The following is a 13,955-nucleotide window of genomic DNA, read 5'->3' on the forward strand; positions in this document are numbered from 1 at the left end:
AGCAGTCTGAAGGATCCTCAGAAAGCTAAATATTGACCTCCCTTATGACCCAGTCATACCACTTCTTTTTTTTTTTTTTGGTCGGTCATGGGGCTTGAACTCTGGGCCTGGGCGCTGTCCCTCAGCTCTTCAGCTCAAGGCGAGCGCTGTACCACTTGAGCTACAGCGCCACTTCCGGTTTTCTGGTGGTTTATTGGAAATAGGAGTCCCGCGGTCTCTCCTGCCCAGGCTGGCTTTGAACCGCAATCCTCAGATCTCAGCCTCCTGAGTAGCTAGGATTACAGGCGTGAGCTACCAGTGCCCGGCTCAGTCATACCACTTCTAGATAGCTATCCTGAACAACAGGAACCAGTATACAAGGACACATGCACCTCATGTTTATTGCAGCACTGTTCACAATAGCCAGGATATGGAAACAACCCAGATGCCCCACCACAGATGAATGGATCCAAAAATTGTGGTATCTATACACAATGGAATATTATACAGCCATTAGAAATGACAAAATAATGGCATTTGCAGGGAAATGGATGGAGCTAGAAGAAATCATGTTGAGCGAGGTAAGCCAAGAGCAAAGAGACAAATGGTACATAGTCTCCCTGATAAGTGGATGTTAAATCCAAAATGTTAGGTGATACGGCAAAATTAACAGGACTTAAGAACTTCCACTCATCTGGTCGAACCACTACTAAATAACCCCATGCTGCTGATCACATGTATGGTGTATTGTGTACACCGTTATATGTTATAGACCGTGATAGATTTTGCTCCAGGAAAGTTAGAATGAGCTTGTGACTTTAAATGAGCATCATTATTCCTCAATACTGTGAAATTTGGGAAATTATGTAATCACTTAATCACAATTAAAAAAAAAAAAAAAACACCAGAAAACTAGAAGTGGCGTTATGGCTCAAGTGGTAGAGCATGAACCTTGAGCTGAATTGTTCAGGGACAGCTCCCAGGCCTAGAGCCCCACGACTGACAAAAAAAAAAAAAGATTTCTTTCATGCGATTGTTTCTAACATATTCATAAGATTATGTCTTTGTTGCCTTGTATGTCCTTCCCCCATGGTATAACCCCTGCTTTCACTATATACGATGTTGGTATATGTGGAGGGGAAGGGAAAAAACAAATTGTTAAAACAGGGATGCAGGAGGACCCATTGCAACAATGTCCAAGTCGTTATGTTGAAAAACGAACTTTATAACTTTGGGGGGGGGGGAGGATACGAAGGGATGGGAAGGGGAAACAAAGCAGGAGGCTACAATGCTTGATAAGAAATGTGCTCATTATCCTACCCATGTAATTGGAACCCCTCTGTACAGCATTTTCACAATAAAAATAAAAAGAATGCAGGGTCTGTCTGTTTAGGGCCAGGGGAGGAGAGGTGACTGAGCAGGGTCACAGCAAGGACACTTCTAAGCTACGGCTGGCAGGGGAAGGTGAGTGCTTTCAGTTTAAGTCATTTTCCATGAGTTTATCTTTTTTAAATAATTTTAATTGAGATTAATTACATAAATTTCATAGGATTGGGGGATAGTGATACTTAGTTAAAGTCACACACTTATGGCTAATTTTAGAAATTCATGGCATTAACTCAGATTAAAAGAGTTATAGCCAGGTACCAATGGCTCACACCTGTAATCCTAACTACTCAGGAAGCTAAGATTAGAGGGTATGCTTCAAAGCCAGCACTAGCAGGAAAGTCTGTAAGACTCTTATCGCCAATAAACTACAAAAAAAAAAAAAAAAAAAACAAACAGAAGTGGCACTGTGGTTCAAGAGGTAGAATGTAGCCTTGTGCAAAAGAAGCTCAGGGACAGGGCCCACGCCCTGAGTTCGTGTACCAGGACTGGCACAAAGACAAAAACCAAGAATTGAGGGTTATAGGTCCTCAGTGAGACCCTGCTCATTCACGGTGTTTGCAGCAGGGTGGGTGCTGAGCTCTGCTTTGATGGCCACTTTGCAGGCTTAGGATGGAAGCCAGGGCTCTGCACACATGGGGCAAGGGCAGCTCCGGGCTGCATCTCCAGCCTATGGCTAACTTACAGTTCCTGCTGTTCTCCCGGGGAGGAAGCCAGATGGCTCAAAGAACTGGAGCTGCCTCCTGACAGTGTAGCACACTCCCAAACACAAACGGTGTGTTAGCTAAAACAAATCCAATACATTGTGGTATTGTTTCAGAAAATAAAAGCCAATTTTGTGTTTTTTAACAGAATTCCTTGGTATTAACCAAGGTGCTGTCTACCTTGGGACAGAAGCCTATAATACATACACTTTTGAAGAGAAGAACATACTCCCCTGATGACAGCATGAATGAGGGGTATGTATTCTGTGTGTTGGGGAGGGAGCGGGAGAGTGGGGGGTGCACATGTATGCACACCCATGTGCACATGCCAGTCCTAGGGCTTGAACTCAGAGCCTGGTTGTTGTCCCTGAGCTTTTGTGCTTAAAGCTAGCAGTCTACCATTTGAGCCACAGCTCCACTTCCAGCTTTTTTTTGGTAGTTACTTTGAGATAAGAGATTCATGGACTTTTCTACTCCAGGCTGGTTTTGAACCACGGTCCCCAAATCCAACCTGAGTAGCTAAGATTAGAGGCATGAGCCACAGGTACTTTTTTTCTTCTTCTTATTTCAAATATTTTTAGAAATCAAGGACCTTAGGAATTTTTTTCAAACCCTACTAGGATTTTATGGAATATCACTTACATGTCATTTCCAAGAGATTTGTTTTCTTATAACAAAACAATTATGAGAATGACTCCCTGTTTCTCCAGCCCATGGCACTTCTAATCTCCTGTCCGTGGCTCTGCCCAGTTTGGAGGTTTCAGCTAGCATCACCAACTCTAACATCACGTTAGAGTTGCCACATGGGTACCTCACTCTTTTTCTGTCTGGTGTGTGGCTATATCGCATTTGGCATAACCCCGCTGGGGCTATGGTGAATAGCACTGTGTAGAGCTCTGGGTCTGGGTCTCCAGCCGCTGTGTGTTCCTTCCTCTTGGGGATGTGCCCAGGACTGAGCTTGCCAGCTATCCTCATGTGTTAATGCCTTGAGGAGCTGCCATGCTGTTCCGCGCCGCCACACACCATGTTACATTCCTATGGGTAGTATGCCAGGGGTCCCAGGTCTCCTCCACACTCTCTCCAACACTTGTTATAATTTCATTTTTAAATGATCTAACTACCAGAGAGGCTCTACCACTTGAGCCACAGTGCCACTTCTGCTTTTTTTTTTTCTTCTGCTTATGTGGTGCTGAGGAATCTAACCCAGAGCCTTATGCATGCGCTCTACCACTGAGCCACCTTCTCAGCCCCCATTTTGTCTTTATTTTTGAGTGTGTGTGTGTGTGCATGCACACACATGCGTGCATTTCATGTGTGCATGCACACCAGTCCTGGGCCTTAGGGCTTGGGCACTGTCCCTGAGCTGTTTTCACTCAAGGCTGGAACTCTACACTTGAGCCACAGCTCCACTATTTGGTGTTTAATAGGAAATAAAAGTCTCATGGGTTGTCCTGCCTGGACTTGCTTTGAACCACAATCCTCAGATCTCAGCTTCCTGAGTAGCTAGGATGACAGACATGAGCCACTGGTACCTAGTATAATTTCTTTTATTTATTAATCCTAATCACTTTGGTAGATTCTTTAGGATTTTTTTTTTTTTTTTTTTTTTTTTTGCCGGTCATGGGGCCTGAACTCAGGGCCTGGATGCTGTCCCTCAGCTCTTCAGCTCAAGGCTAGCGCTCTACCACTGGAGACACAGCGCCACTTCCGGCTTTTTCTGTTTATGTGTTGCTGAGGAATCGAACCCAAGGCCTCATGCTTGCAAGGCATGCACTCTACCACTGAGTTACCTTCCCAGCCCCTCTTTAGGATTTTCTATGTACAAGATCATGTTATTTGTAAATATAATTTTGCTTCTTCCTTTCCAATCTGGAGGTTATTTATTTCTCAGTACCTTTTCATGATAAAATAAATTTAAAAATTAGGTATACAGAGATATCACCTCAACACAATGAAAAGCGTGTGTAACAAACCTGCAGCCAACTCATGCTCACTGGGAATTGAAGGTTTTTCTTCAAGATCAGGAACAAGACAAGGATGTCCACTCTCAACACCTCTTCTCAACAGTACTAGAAACCCAAGCCAGAGAAATAACAGGCATCCTCAAAGGGAAAAGACATGAACTTGTCTCTGTTTGCTGATGACAAGATCTCACACTCAGAAAAACAAAACCAACCAACCAAATCCTTAAGCTCTACCAAAAAGTACTAGAACTCATGAACAAATTCAGTGAAGTTTCACATACAAAACCAACATTGGAAAATATATAATGCTTTCGTATTATCTAAAAATGACAATGACATTACCCAATAACAATAATGTACCGTAGAAGGGCTCATTGGCCCATCTGCCATAAGGCCCCTTCCCTGTCCGGCCGCAGAGGATCAGCTCCTGGCTGTCATAGCTTACTTCTCAGAGATCCTGATCAGCTTGTGCTTCTCCAGTATATCACTCAGATAAACCCGCATTTTCTCAGTGGCTTGCTGCTCACTGTACCCAGTATGCAAGAAGTAGTAGCACCTCTCTTGCTATTGGCAAGGCATTGGAGTGTGAGTGACAACTCGGGCCATCAACCTCAGCGAAATTCCCAGGGGCCCAGTTGTGGAGTGAGCTGAATGAAAGGTTTGACTGTTCCATCTGGCCCCTTCCAGAAGCATGATGCCCAGTGAACCTCTGTGATTCTGGAGGCACCCTTTGGGTATATTACTCCAGACCTTTTACTGATTGCCCCCAAAGAGCTGCTAGTTTTGAAGGGGCCCAGGACAAGCAAAGGCTCTGCAGGGGTCCTTGGCCCCTGTGCTGGCTGCTCTACTTCACAGGCTGTACAACCCCACAGATCTGTCAGTGGCAGACTGGGGTGCTGCTTAGAGCCCTCAGCAGGCCCTGAGTTACAGTATAGGCCTGAAGGTACGGATGGTGAAGGACTTCAGAGGAAACCAGAAAACTGGTGACAAATTTGGAGACGAGGTATCTGGGCAAACTCCATATGGACAAGAACATCGTTGGGTCATTCGTGTCTCCCGTGAATGCCCACCAAGGGCAGTGGAAAGGATGACCCACTCGGGGGCTGCCAGTCACTGCGGCTGTTGCACGATGGGCTTCTGAATGAAGTGGCCGAGGGCCCAGCGGCGGCGGTGGAGGTCAGGCGCAGGCCCTGCCACAGGGGCTCGCATTCACCAAGGGCATGCTGGCCAAGGCCCCTGCCCAGGGCCCCATCTGCCAGCAGCAGGAGCCAACTCGGAGCTCCGTTCATAGGGTGACCAGCCAGGACCTAGTGGCTAGGGGGTGATTAAACATTGGACCTTTCACAATGGAAAGGGAAGTGTTTGTGCCCTTCCTGATGTATGGATTGGCCTCCATGCCCAAAACGCTCTCTCCACAGTTAGAATCTGTAGACTTTCCGAGCACCTCTCCTCCATCCTGAAGGGCCACATGCCGCTCGTCTTGTTCTTACTTTACTTCCCTCCTGTGTCCCTCAGGACCTGGACAGTGCAGATACCCATGGCCAGCGACGATGTGCTGAAGGAGATCAAGGGGAACCAGGTGGCTTTCCAAGATTGCTTTATCGCGCACCTGCCTTTCCTGCTGACGGTGCCCATGCCCACCATACCCGAGGCTCCTGGCTCTCTCCCACTCATGTCACCCAGTGGGACACCGCTAATAACTGTCTGGAACGCATGCGTCCCTTCATTTGTGGTGGTGGTCACCAACATGGAGACCTTTCAAACCAATGATTCCTTCCACACTTGGACCAGAGTGAGAGTGCCTCCCAATGCGCTGAGTGACTCGGAACGGCGCAGTGTGACCGACGTCATCCTACTGAACCAGGGGACGGTGTTTTTAATAAAGGGCTCGCTCTACCTGAGAACCTTGCAGGAATTTAAGAGGCTTCAGAGCAACAATGGCCTTCCTAAGGGTGGAATCCGTGGCATCGAAACCAGAAGGTGGTGTGGGGGCATGTACACGTATAAGGTTAGTGGAAGATTTCCGTATGTCTGTGTCCGCTGTAAACTCTAGGGGTGTTCACCGTATAGTCTCAGAGATGAACAGCATTCTGCACTGTCATTTAACCTGAAGCTCTGTCTTTCCCAACTCAACTTCTCAGAGGAAAGATGCATCCCCAACAACAAACAAATTGATTTTGTTTGTTATTACTCAGCTGCTTAGTCGTATATGGGTGTGGGGGGTGGGGTACTGGGGCTTGAACTGAAGATCCCACACTCTCCTTCAGCTTTTTCGCTCCAGACTGAGACTCTGCCCCTCAACCCATGGCTCCAGAGACAGCATCTGCTTGGCAGTACTCCTGGGTGGCTTGGAGCCATGTGGATATTGTTAGGGTTGAGCATACATTTACTATTCTGGTGTCTGTTTCCTATTAACCCCATTTATTCTCTGTTCCTTTGTTTCTCCTTTCTCACCTCATTCTGGATATATCTACTTTTTTGGGGGGGGAGTCCAGTCATGGGGCCTGAACTCTGGGCCTGGGCGCTGTCCCTCAGCTCTTCAGCTCAAGGCTAGTGCTCTACCACTTAAGCCACAGTGCCACTTCTGGCTTTTTTTTCTTTTTTCTTTTGCTTATGTGGTGCTGAGGAATCGAACCCAGGGCCTCAGGCATGCAAGGCAAGCGCTCTACCACTGAGCCACCTTCCCAGCCCCTATATCTACTTTTTTTAAGAACCTCTATCCACGTTGTCTCTTATGTTGGTATTTATCCAAACTCTTTTATCCAGACTGTTTTAGTGGCTGTACTGAGCTTTATAATAATCTGTAATGTAATAGTGTAATGTAAGTCAGTGTAACTTAAGTCTAAGACCGTATAACTGCATAGTTCCATTCAATTCCCCTTGAATCTTTTCTACCATTCTCAAAATATGACATAAACCCCATAATCTATAGCTTGGGCTAGCCTCAATCTCAAGGTCCTCCTGCCTTGACCTCCAAGTTGCTGGGTGGGCTACCACACCTGGCTCCAAAGTCTTTTATACATACCATTCTAGGCGTGCTTTCTTTTTTTTTGGGGGGGGGGGTCTGGCTGTGGGGCCTGAACTCTGGGCCTGGGCGCTGTCCCTCAGCTCTTCAGCTCAAGGCTAGTGCTCTACCACTTGAGCCACAGCGCCACTTCCGGCTTTTTTCTTTTTGCTTATGTGGTGCTGAGGAATCAAACCCAGGGCCTCAGGCATGCAAGGCAAGCGCTCTACCACTGAGCCACCTTCCCAGCCTCAGTGCTTTCTTTTTTTATACACTGTGATTGTATTGATATTATTAAGGTGTTGTACGAGGGGTTGCTATTCCATACGTCAGGTCATGAGTACATTTCTTTTTTTGGCAGTGTTCCCCTTCCTTCTCTTTTCCTCAGTTTCTCCCTCCCATCTCTACTACCCACAAGTTGCATAATTCATTTCCACATAGTATATATTGATTTGCATTATTGCATTTATTCACTCTTCCTCCTTCCCTTTCTGTGACCCTCCATATGCCCCCCCAAAAAAGGCAAAAAAATTTAGAAGCAGAAACAAACATTACTAACAACAGCAACAACAACAAAGCCATGTTTCCATTTCCTGGAATTCATTTCAATAAATAATAGTTTACATTTTCAGAGGAGTTAACAGCTTTGGGTTCCTGCCTGAAGGGCAGCCCCTCTAATCTGTGTGTGAACGCCTAGAGTCCTGTGTAGTGTTATCATGTCTGCTTGTGTTTTAGATCTAGCTTCCACATGTGTGAGAAATCAGGCGCTGTTTGTCTCTCTGAGCTTGGCTTGCCTCCCTTAACCTGATCTGTTCTAGGTCCATCCATTTCTTTGCAAATGACGTATTCTTTTGTTATTCTTTTGAATGGATGAGTAGAATTCCACTGTATATGGGTACCACATTTTTTGGGATCCACTCATCTATATTGTAGGCCACCTGGACTGTTTCCATAACTTGACTATTGTGAAGAGTGCAGTGATGAACATGGTGGGCAGGTGTCTTCACCATCTCCTGACCTGCAATGATCTGTAGATGCCCAAGAGTGGAATGGCTGGACCATAGGGAAGTTCTGTTTAGTTTTCTGAGGAACCTCCACACTGTTGCCCAGAGTGGTTGTATCAGTTTATATTCCCACCAGCAGTATAGTAGGGTTCTTTTTTCCCTATCAACCCACTAACATTTGTTGTTCGAATTCTTGATGTTGACCAATCTAACTGGGGTGAGATGAAATTGCAGGGTTTGATTTGCTTGGGCAGGGGTGATAAGCATTTCCTCATGCGTCTGTGTGCCATTCTTACTTCTTCCTCTGAGAAGTCTCTAGCTCCTTTGTCCACTTGTTGATTGATTATTTTTGTGATAAATAATTGTTTTAGTTCCTTCTTTGCGTATTTTAAATCTTAGGCCTTTGTTGGATCTACTACTGATAAAGAGTGTGCTTTCACTTCTCTTCAACCTAAAGAACTTCTCATATTTTCTTATATCAAATGCTCAGCCTAGGTTTGTGGTGGCATGTGGAGGTGGCTTTGTGTTGTTTTTATTTATGGCAGGGTCTGCTCTTGAAGTCCGAGGCTCGGTAGATCCTTCTGCTTCAGCCTTCTGAGCTCTAGGAGGCCACAGCCTCGTGCTTCTGCATGGGACTTGCATTTGTCTATATAAAAGTGTTTATCATCTCCACTTTAAAAGCTGTTTTCACTGAGTAAAGAACTATGGGATGTCCTATTATTGTTTTGGATTCTATTATTGTTTTGTTTCAAAAGCATTTTATAAGCCAGGTGCCAGTGGCTCATGCCTATGAACTAGGTACTCAGCAGGCTGAGATCTGAGGATCACGGTTCAAAGCCAGCCCAAGCAAAAAAGTTCATGAGACTTATCTCCAATAAACTACTCAGAAAAAGCTGGAAGTGGCAGGCACTGTGGCTTAAGTGGCAGAGCACTAGCCTTGGGCACAAAGAGGCTCAGGGACAGACAGCGCCCAGGCTGAATTCAAGCCCCAGGACCAAAAGAGAAAAAAAGCCATTTATAAAGATATCAATCCATTCTCTTAGGGCGTCTGATGCATTTGGCAAGGAGTTGGCCTTCATTCCTATAATTGGTCTGCAGTTCCACAGTTGCCACAGTTGCTCTAAGATTTATTCTTACCTTTGGTTTGAACCTATTTTGTTCTGATTATCTCTAATTATCTGCTTGAGGGCCTTTGGGGCTTCTTGGGCCTTGTCTGATAATAATTCCAGAAGGTTGTTGGCTATAACATCTTCAAATCTGTCTTATCCCCCGTTTCCTGCTTTCTTCCTTTTAGGATCTTGGAAACATGTGGACAGGATGCTTGATACTGAGCCAGAGCTCCAGCTCTCGGAGGAGTCCTTCATTATTTTTTCACTCTGGCTTTCTTTCTTTGTATTTTGGTTTGTATAAGTGCTGTGAACCTGTCTCGAAGTTCATTGCTTCTTCTTTTTTGTTGTTGTTGGTCTTAGGGCTTGAACTCAGAGCCTGGGCACTGTTCTCTGTCTCTGTTTTTTTGCTCAAGACTAGCACACTACCACTTTTAATTCACAGTGCCACTTCTGGTTTTCTGGTGGTTAATTAGAAATAAGAGTCTCGCCAGGCGCTGGTGGCTCACGCCTGTAATCCTAGCTACTCAGGAGGCTGAGATCTGAGGATCTCGGTTCAAAGCCAGCCCGGGCAGGAGAGACCGTGAGACTCTTATCTCCAATAAACCACCAGAAAACCGGAAGTGGCGCTGTAGCTCAAGTGGTAGAGCACTAGCCTTGAGCTGAAGAGCTGAGGGACAGCGCCCAGGCCCAGAGTTCAAGCCCCACGACCGACCAAAAAAAGAAAAAGAAATAAGTCTCACGGACTTTTCTGCCCAGACTGGTTTCAAACCTTGATCCACAGATCTCAGCCTTCTGAGTAGCTAGGATTACAAGCATGAGCAACTGGCACCCAGCAAGATTTTAAAAGGGAATTCAGATTTGTTATTCTGCTAATAGAAATAATATGTAGCCAGTCACTGGTGGCTAACGCCTGTAATCCTACCTACTCAGGAGGCTGAGATCTAAGGATCACAGTTCAAAGCCAGCCCAGGCAGGAAAGTCCATGACACTCTTATCTCCAATGAACCACCAGAAAATTGGGAGTGGTGCTGTGGCTCAAGTCGTAGAGCGATAGCCTTGAGCTGAAGAGCTGAGGGACAGCGCCCAGGCCCAGAGTTCAAGCCCCAGGACCGGCAAAAAAAAAAAAAAGGAAACAGAAACAGTATGTGAGAGAATAAAGTTGGCATAAAAGTTTATTTTTTATGATTTTTATATGATGTGGTATATTTTTTTCCATTTTGATTCATTTATATCAGTTATGGAGGGAAGGTCATTGTTACATCTCCACACATTTACATTGTATGCCAGTCACTCATCCTTTATAATGTGATGTATTTTTATTTAATACACTTAGAAGTCTGAAGTACCATTCTCAAACATACTACTACAGAATCTACCACTAGTGCAATTTGATGTAATAATGTATTTTCCTGGCACTAGAGGGACCAGGGGCTTCATCGCCTGATCACTCCAAACCACAGCCCCGCCCCTGCCTTTTCTTTATAAATGGAGTACGCTAGACATCAGACATTGTTAGGTGTTTCTCTAAACCTCATTTTTCTGTGTTTCCGTTTTTCTTACAGATAAAAAGAAGCCAAAGTGTCATATTGGCCTGGACAGAAAATGAAATTTACCTTCAATATTCTTCCTTCAAGTTTGTCAAATTAATAACCACGACGGAACTGAAACGTATTCTGGGTCTTCCATCAGATGACACCCTGACCGTCCTGAGCCTGGAGTACACACTGCACCCCGAGGAGTTTGCCGTGCTAGTCCAGCACTGTAGCTCCTGCGCCACCACCAAAAAGGTTTACGTCATGATCTATAACGAGTACTCAACACACTGGGTCTGCCAGGACTTCGCCCTCGAGATCCCCATGGATTCTTCACTCATTCCACATTTCTTGTACTCAGCCACGCCAGATATGATACTGTGGGACAGACACAGAGTGTACTATTGTTACCAAAATTTCACTGTGACTGGAACTATACGCACAACTACCGGAGAGGAAAATCTGTCACTGTTATCCGGTGACAGCAATATTCATGACGTTTTTGTAGGTGAGATGCCAACATCCTTCCTGCTAAAAGTATTGTAGCTTTCATGGTAACTTCCCCGGAGGTGTGGTCATCTCAGATGCTCCATTTGTGGGGCTTTTGATGGTTGGCGGCACGCCTCTCACCACCTAGCCGTGAATAGATCTGAAATTCAACTACTGTCAACTATGATCTCATAGAGCAGCCTGGTACATCCAAATTCTTCTTTCCAGCTTCCTACTGGTCAATGATGCTAAGGAAGCAATTTATATACATAGGCATTGCTGGGGCAGGGGGCCTGCTCTCCGAATCCTGGAGAGGACCCTTCTGGTGGCTGCTAGAAATCCATGCCTCCCCTGGAAATCCCTGCCTTGCCTGGTCTTTCAGCTCAACCTTGTCATCATATGGCTTCTCCATGTGAGTCTCTGTCTCCACATGGCCCAGTCAGACTGAGTGCAGGACCACTCCCAATCCAGGAAGAAAGACATTGTCTTAACAAAGTTCAACAATCCTATTTCTAAAAGTGTCCCAACTCTAAAGTGGTCCTGTGGTCAGAACTTCAATGTGTCTTTTAAAAACTATTCTTAAAAAGTGTTGTAGAGCCTGGCTCAGTGGCTCACGCCTGTAATCCTAGCCACTCAGGAGACTGAGCTCTGAGGATCACAGCAACTCTGGGCAAGAAAGTCCCTCTATGAGATTCTTTTTGTTTGTTTGTTTGTTTTTGGGGGGTCCAGTTGTGGGGCCTGAACTCTGGGCCTGGGCGCTGTCCCTCAGCTCTTCAGCTCAAGGCTAGTGCTCTACCACTAGAGCCCAGTACCACTTCCAGCTTTTTGCTTATGTGGTGCTGAGGAATCGAACCCAGGGCCTCATGCATGCAAGGCAAGTGCTCTACCACTGAGCCACCTTCCCAGCCCTCTCCCCCCCACACACACCCCCACCCCCCGTGAGACTCTTATCTCCAGTTAATCACCCAAAAGCCAGAGTAGAGCTGTGGCTCAAATGCTAGAATACTAGCCTATCAGAAAAGCTCAGGGATGTTGCCCAGGCCCTGAGTTCAAGTCTCTGGATGGGCAAAACAAAACAAAAACCATCATAGATTTTAGATATATTTGTCTTCAAATTCACAAATAAGCCACTGAAGTCATGAGGTCTCTAGGCCTCAGTTTCCTAATCTATACTATAAGGCTCCTGTTTCAATTAGATAAGGAATTGTGCCTAAAATGCTTAGAAAAAAATGCTTGTCATTTGTCATCGTCATCAGAGAACCCCTTACTAGTTCTTACCTTAACAAATTAGATGTATACTTGTTTACTAATCAGATCTTCCACAAGAAGCTAATCTGGGACTTTGTTCTATTTGCTGCTTCTAGTCCTCCATGTCTAGAAAAGTGTATAACCCATGCACTTTGGAATAAGTTAATGAAAAAAAATATTCACTAAACATCAACTAAATCAGACACAGTTCCACCCTCTTAGGGTTCACAAAGTTTTTAGCAGGGGATGAACATGCAGGTCAGGATTATTTGTTTCTGTGGCAGAGCTGGTGTATGGCGCTATAGACAAATGTACAAAGGAATCCTTGCCCAAATTTGGGGGGCTGAGTGGGGACTGAGGAAAGATTCCTAGAAGAAATGGTGTTTAAACTGCGATCTGGGAAATAAACAGAGATTGTTGAACAGGAAGACAGTGATGGCCCAGAGGCACAGACAGTATGAGAGAGAGAGTCAGCAAGCTAGACACACATTTCTCCTGGAGAAAAATAGCAAAAATAGTCAGGTGATGAAAAGCCAGACAAGTCTTAAATGTTCCCTCTCTCAAGGCCCTAGAGAAGCTGAGATGTGTTTTAAGCAAGAGAGAACCAGGATTATGTTAGTGTTTTTGTTTTTATCTTTTTGTGCCAGTCCTGGGCACTGTCCCTAACCTAAGACTAGCACCCTACCACATGAGCCATTGCTCCACTTCCAGCTTTTTTTGGTGCTTAATTGGAGATGAGTCTCGGGCTTTTTTTTTTTTTTTGACCTGGGCTAGCTTCAAAAACCCATCCTCATATCTCAGCCTCCTGAGTAGCTGGGATTACAGGCATGAGTCTCTGGTGCCTGGCTTTATGTCGTGTTTTTTAAAAGCCCATGGGCCACCATGATAAAGAGATTGATCCGGAGGACACGCTGGGGGACATTTCAGAGGACTTCTAACACCAGCTGTGAATGGTGCCCCACAGAAACCTGCAATGAGACGCTTCGGCTGCCCGGCTTGCCTGAACTCCAGAGCCCAAGGCGCCTTTTTCTCGCCGTTCTGTCCCATCAGCTCACTCCTTCCTACACTTTTCAGACAGCAAATGCAGATACGAGCATGCTTTCAAAGCAACTCAATACATCGAAAATGAGCACCATTTTAGCCATTGCATAATGTTCCGTTGTTGTTTAATGAAGCTAGAGATATGTTCCTTTGCTCTTACAAGTGATGTTCAGAGAACATGCAGATATGTACACAAGAATTTCTGTACAAATAATAGGATGCCTGAATGAAAGGCAAGTTAAAAGTGGATGAGTCCTCCAATCACCCTCCTGTAAGGTTTACTGCAAACCAAACTCCTCAGATAATACATGAAAGTGTCTGCATGTAATCTCTCTTTCTTACCATTATGTAGGGAAAAAAAAGTGATTCTCATTTGATTACACATCTTGTAATCAGGCCTTTAGTGTCATGTATCAGTTATACTCTTTTGCTTCTATTCATATATTTTAGACACTTTTATTTTGTCGGTCATGGGGCTTGAACTCTGGGCCTAGG

General features: G+C 45.2%; 1 protein-coding gene across 5 annotated transcripts in view; it reads left to right on the top strand.

Annotated features, from left to right (window-relative positions):
- The window catches only part of LOC138841233 (cation channel sperm-associated auxiliary subunit epsilon-like), a 73,114-nt gene that overhangs the window by 13,888 nt on the left and 45,271 nt on the right, over positions 1-13,955 (top strand). For all 5 annotated transcript variants that reach the window (XM_070041943.1, XM_070041944.1, XM_070041946.1 and 2 more), the window contains 3 exons: positions 2,218-2,324; positions 5,549-6,041; positions 10,713-11,190. In XM_070041943.1, the coding sequence (XP_069898044.1) occupies positions 2,218-2,324; positions 5,549-6,041; positions 10,713-11,190 (1,078 nt within the window). The remainder of the gene's footprint in view (positions 1-2,217; positions 2,325-5,548; positions 6,042-10,712; positions 11,191-13,955) is intronic.

Source organism: Dipodomys merriami, unplaced genomic scaffold (assembly GCF_024711535.1).
Source record: "Dipodomys merriami isolate MVZ:Mamm:240054 unplaced genomic scaffold, mDipMer1.0.p SCAF_31, whole genome shotgun sequence".
Classification (NCBI taxonomy): Eukaryota; Metazoa; Chordata; class Mammalia; order Rodentia; family Heteromyidae; genus Dipodomys; species Dipodomys merriami.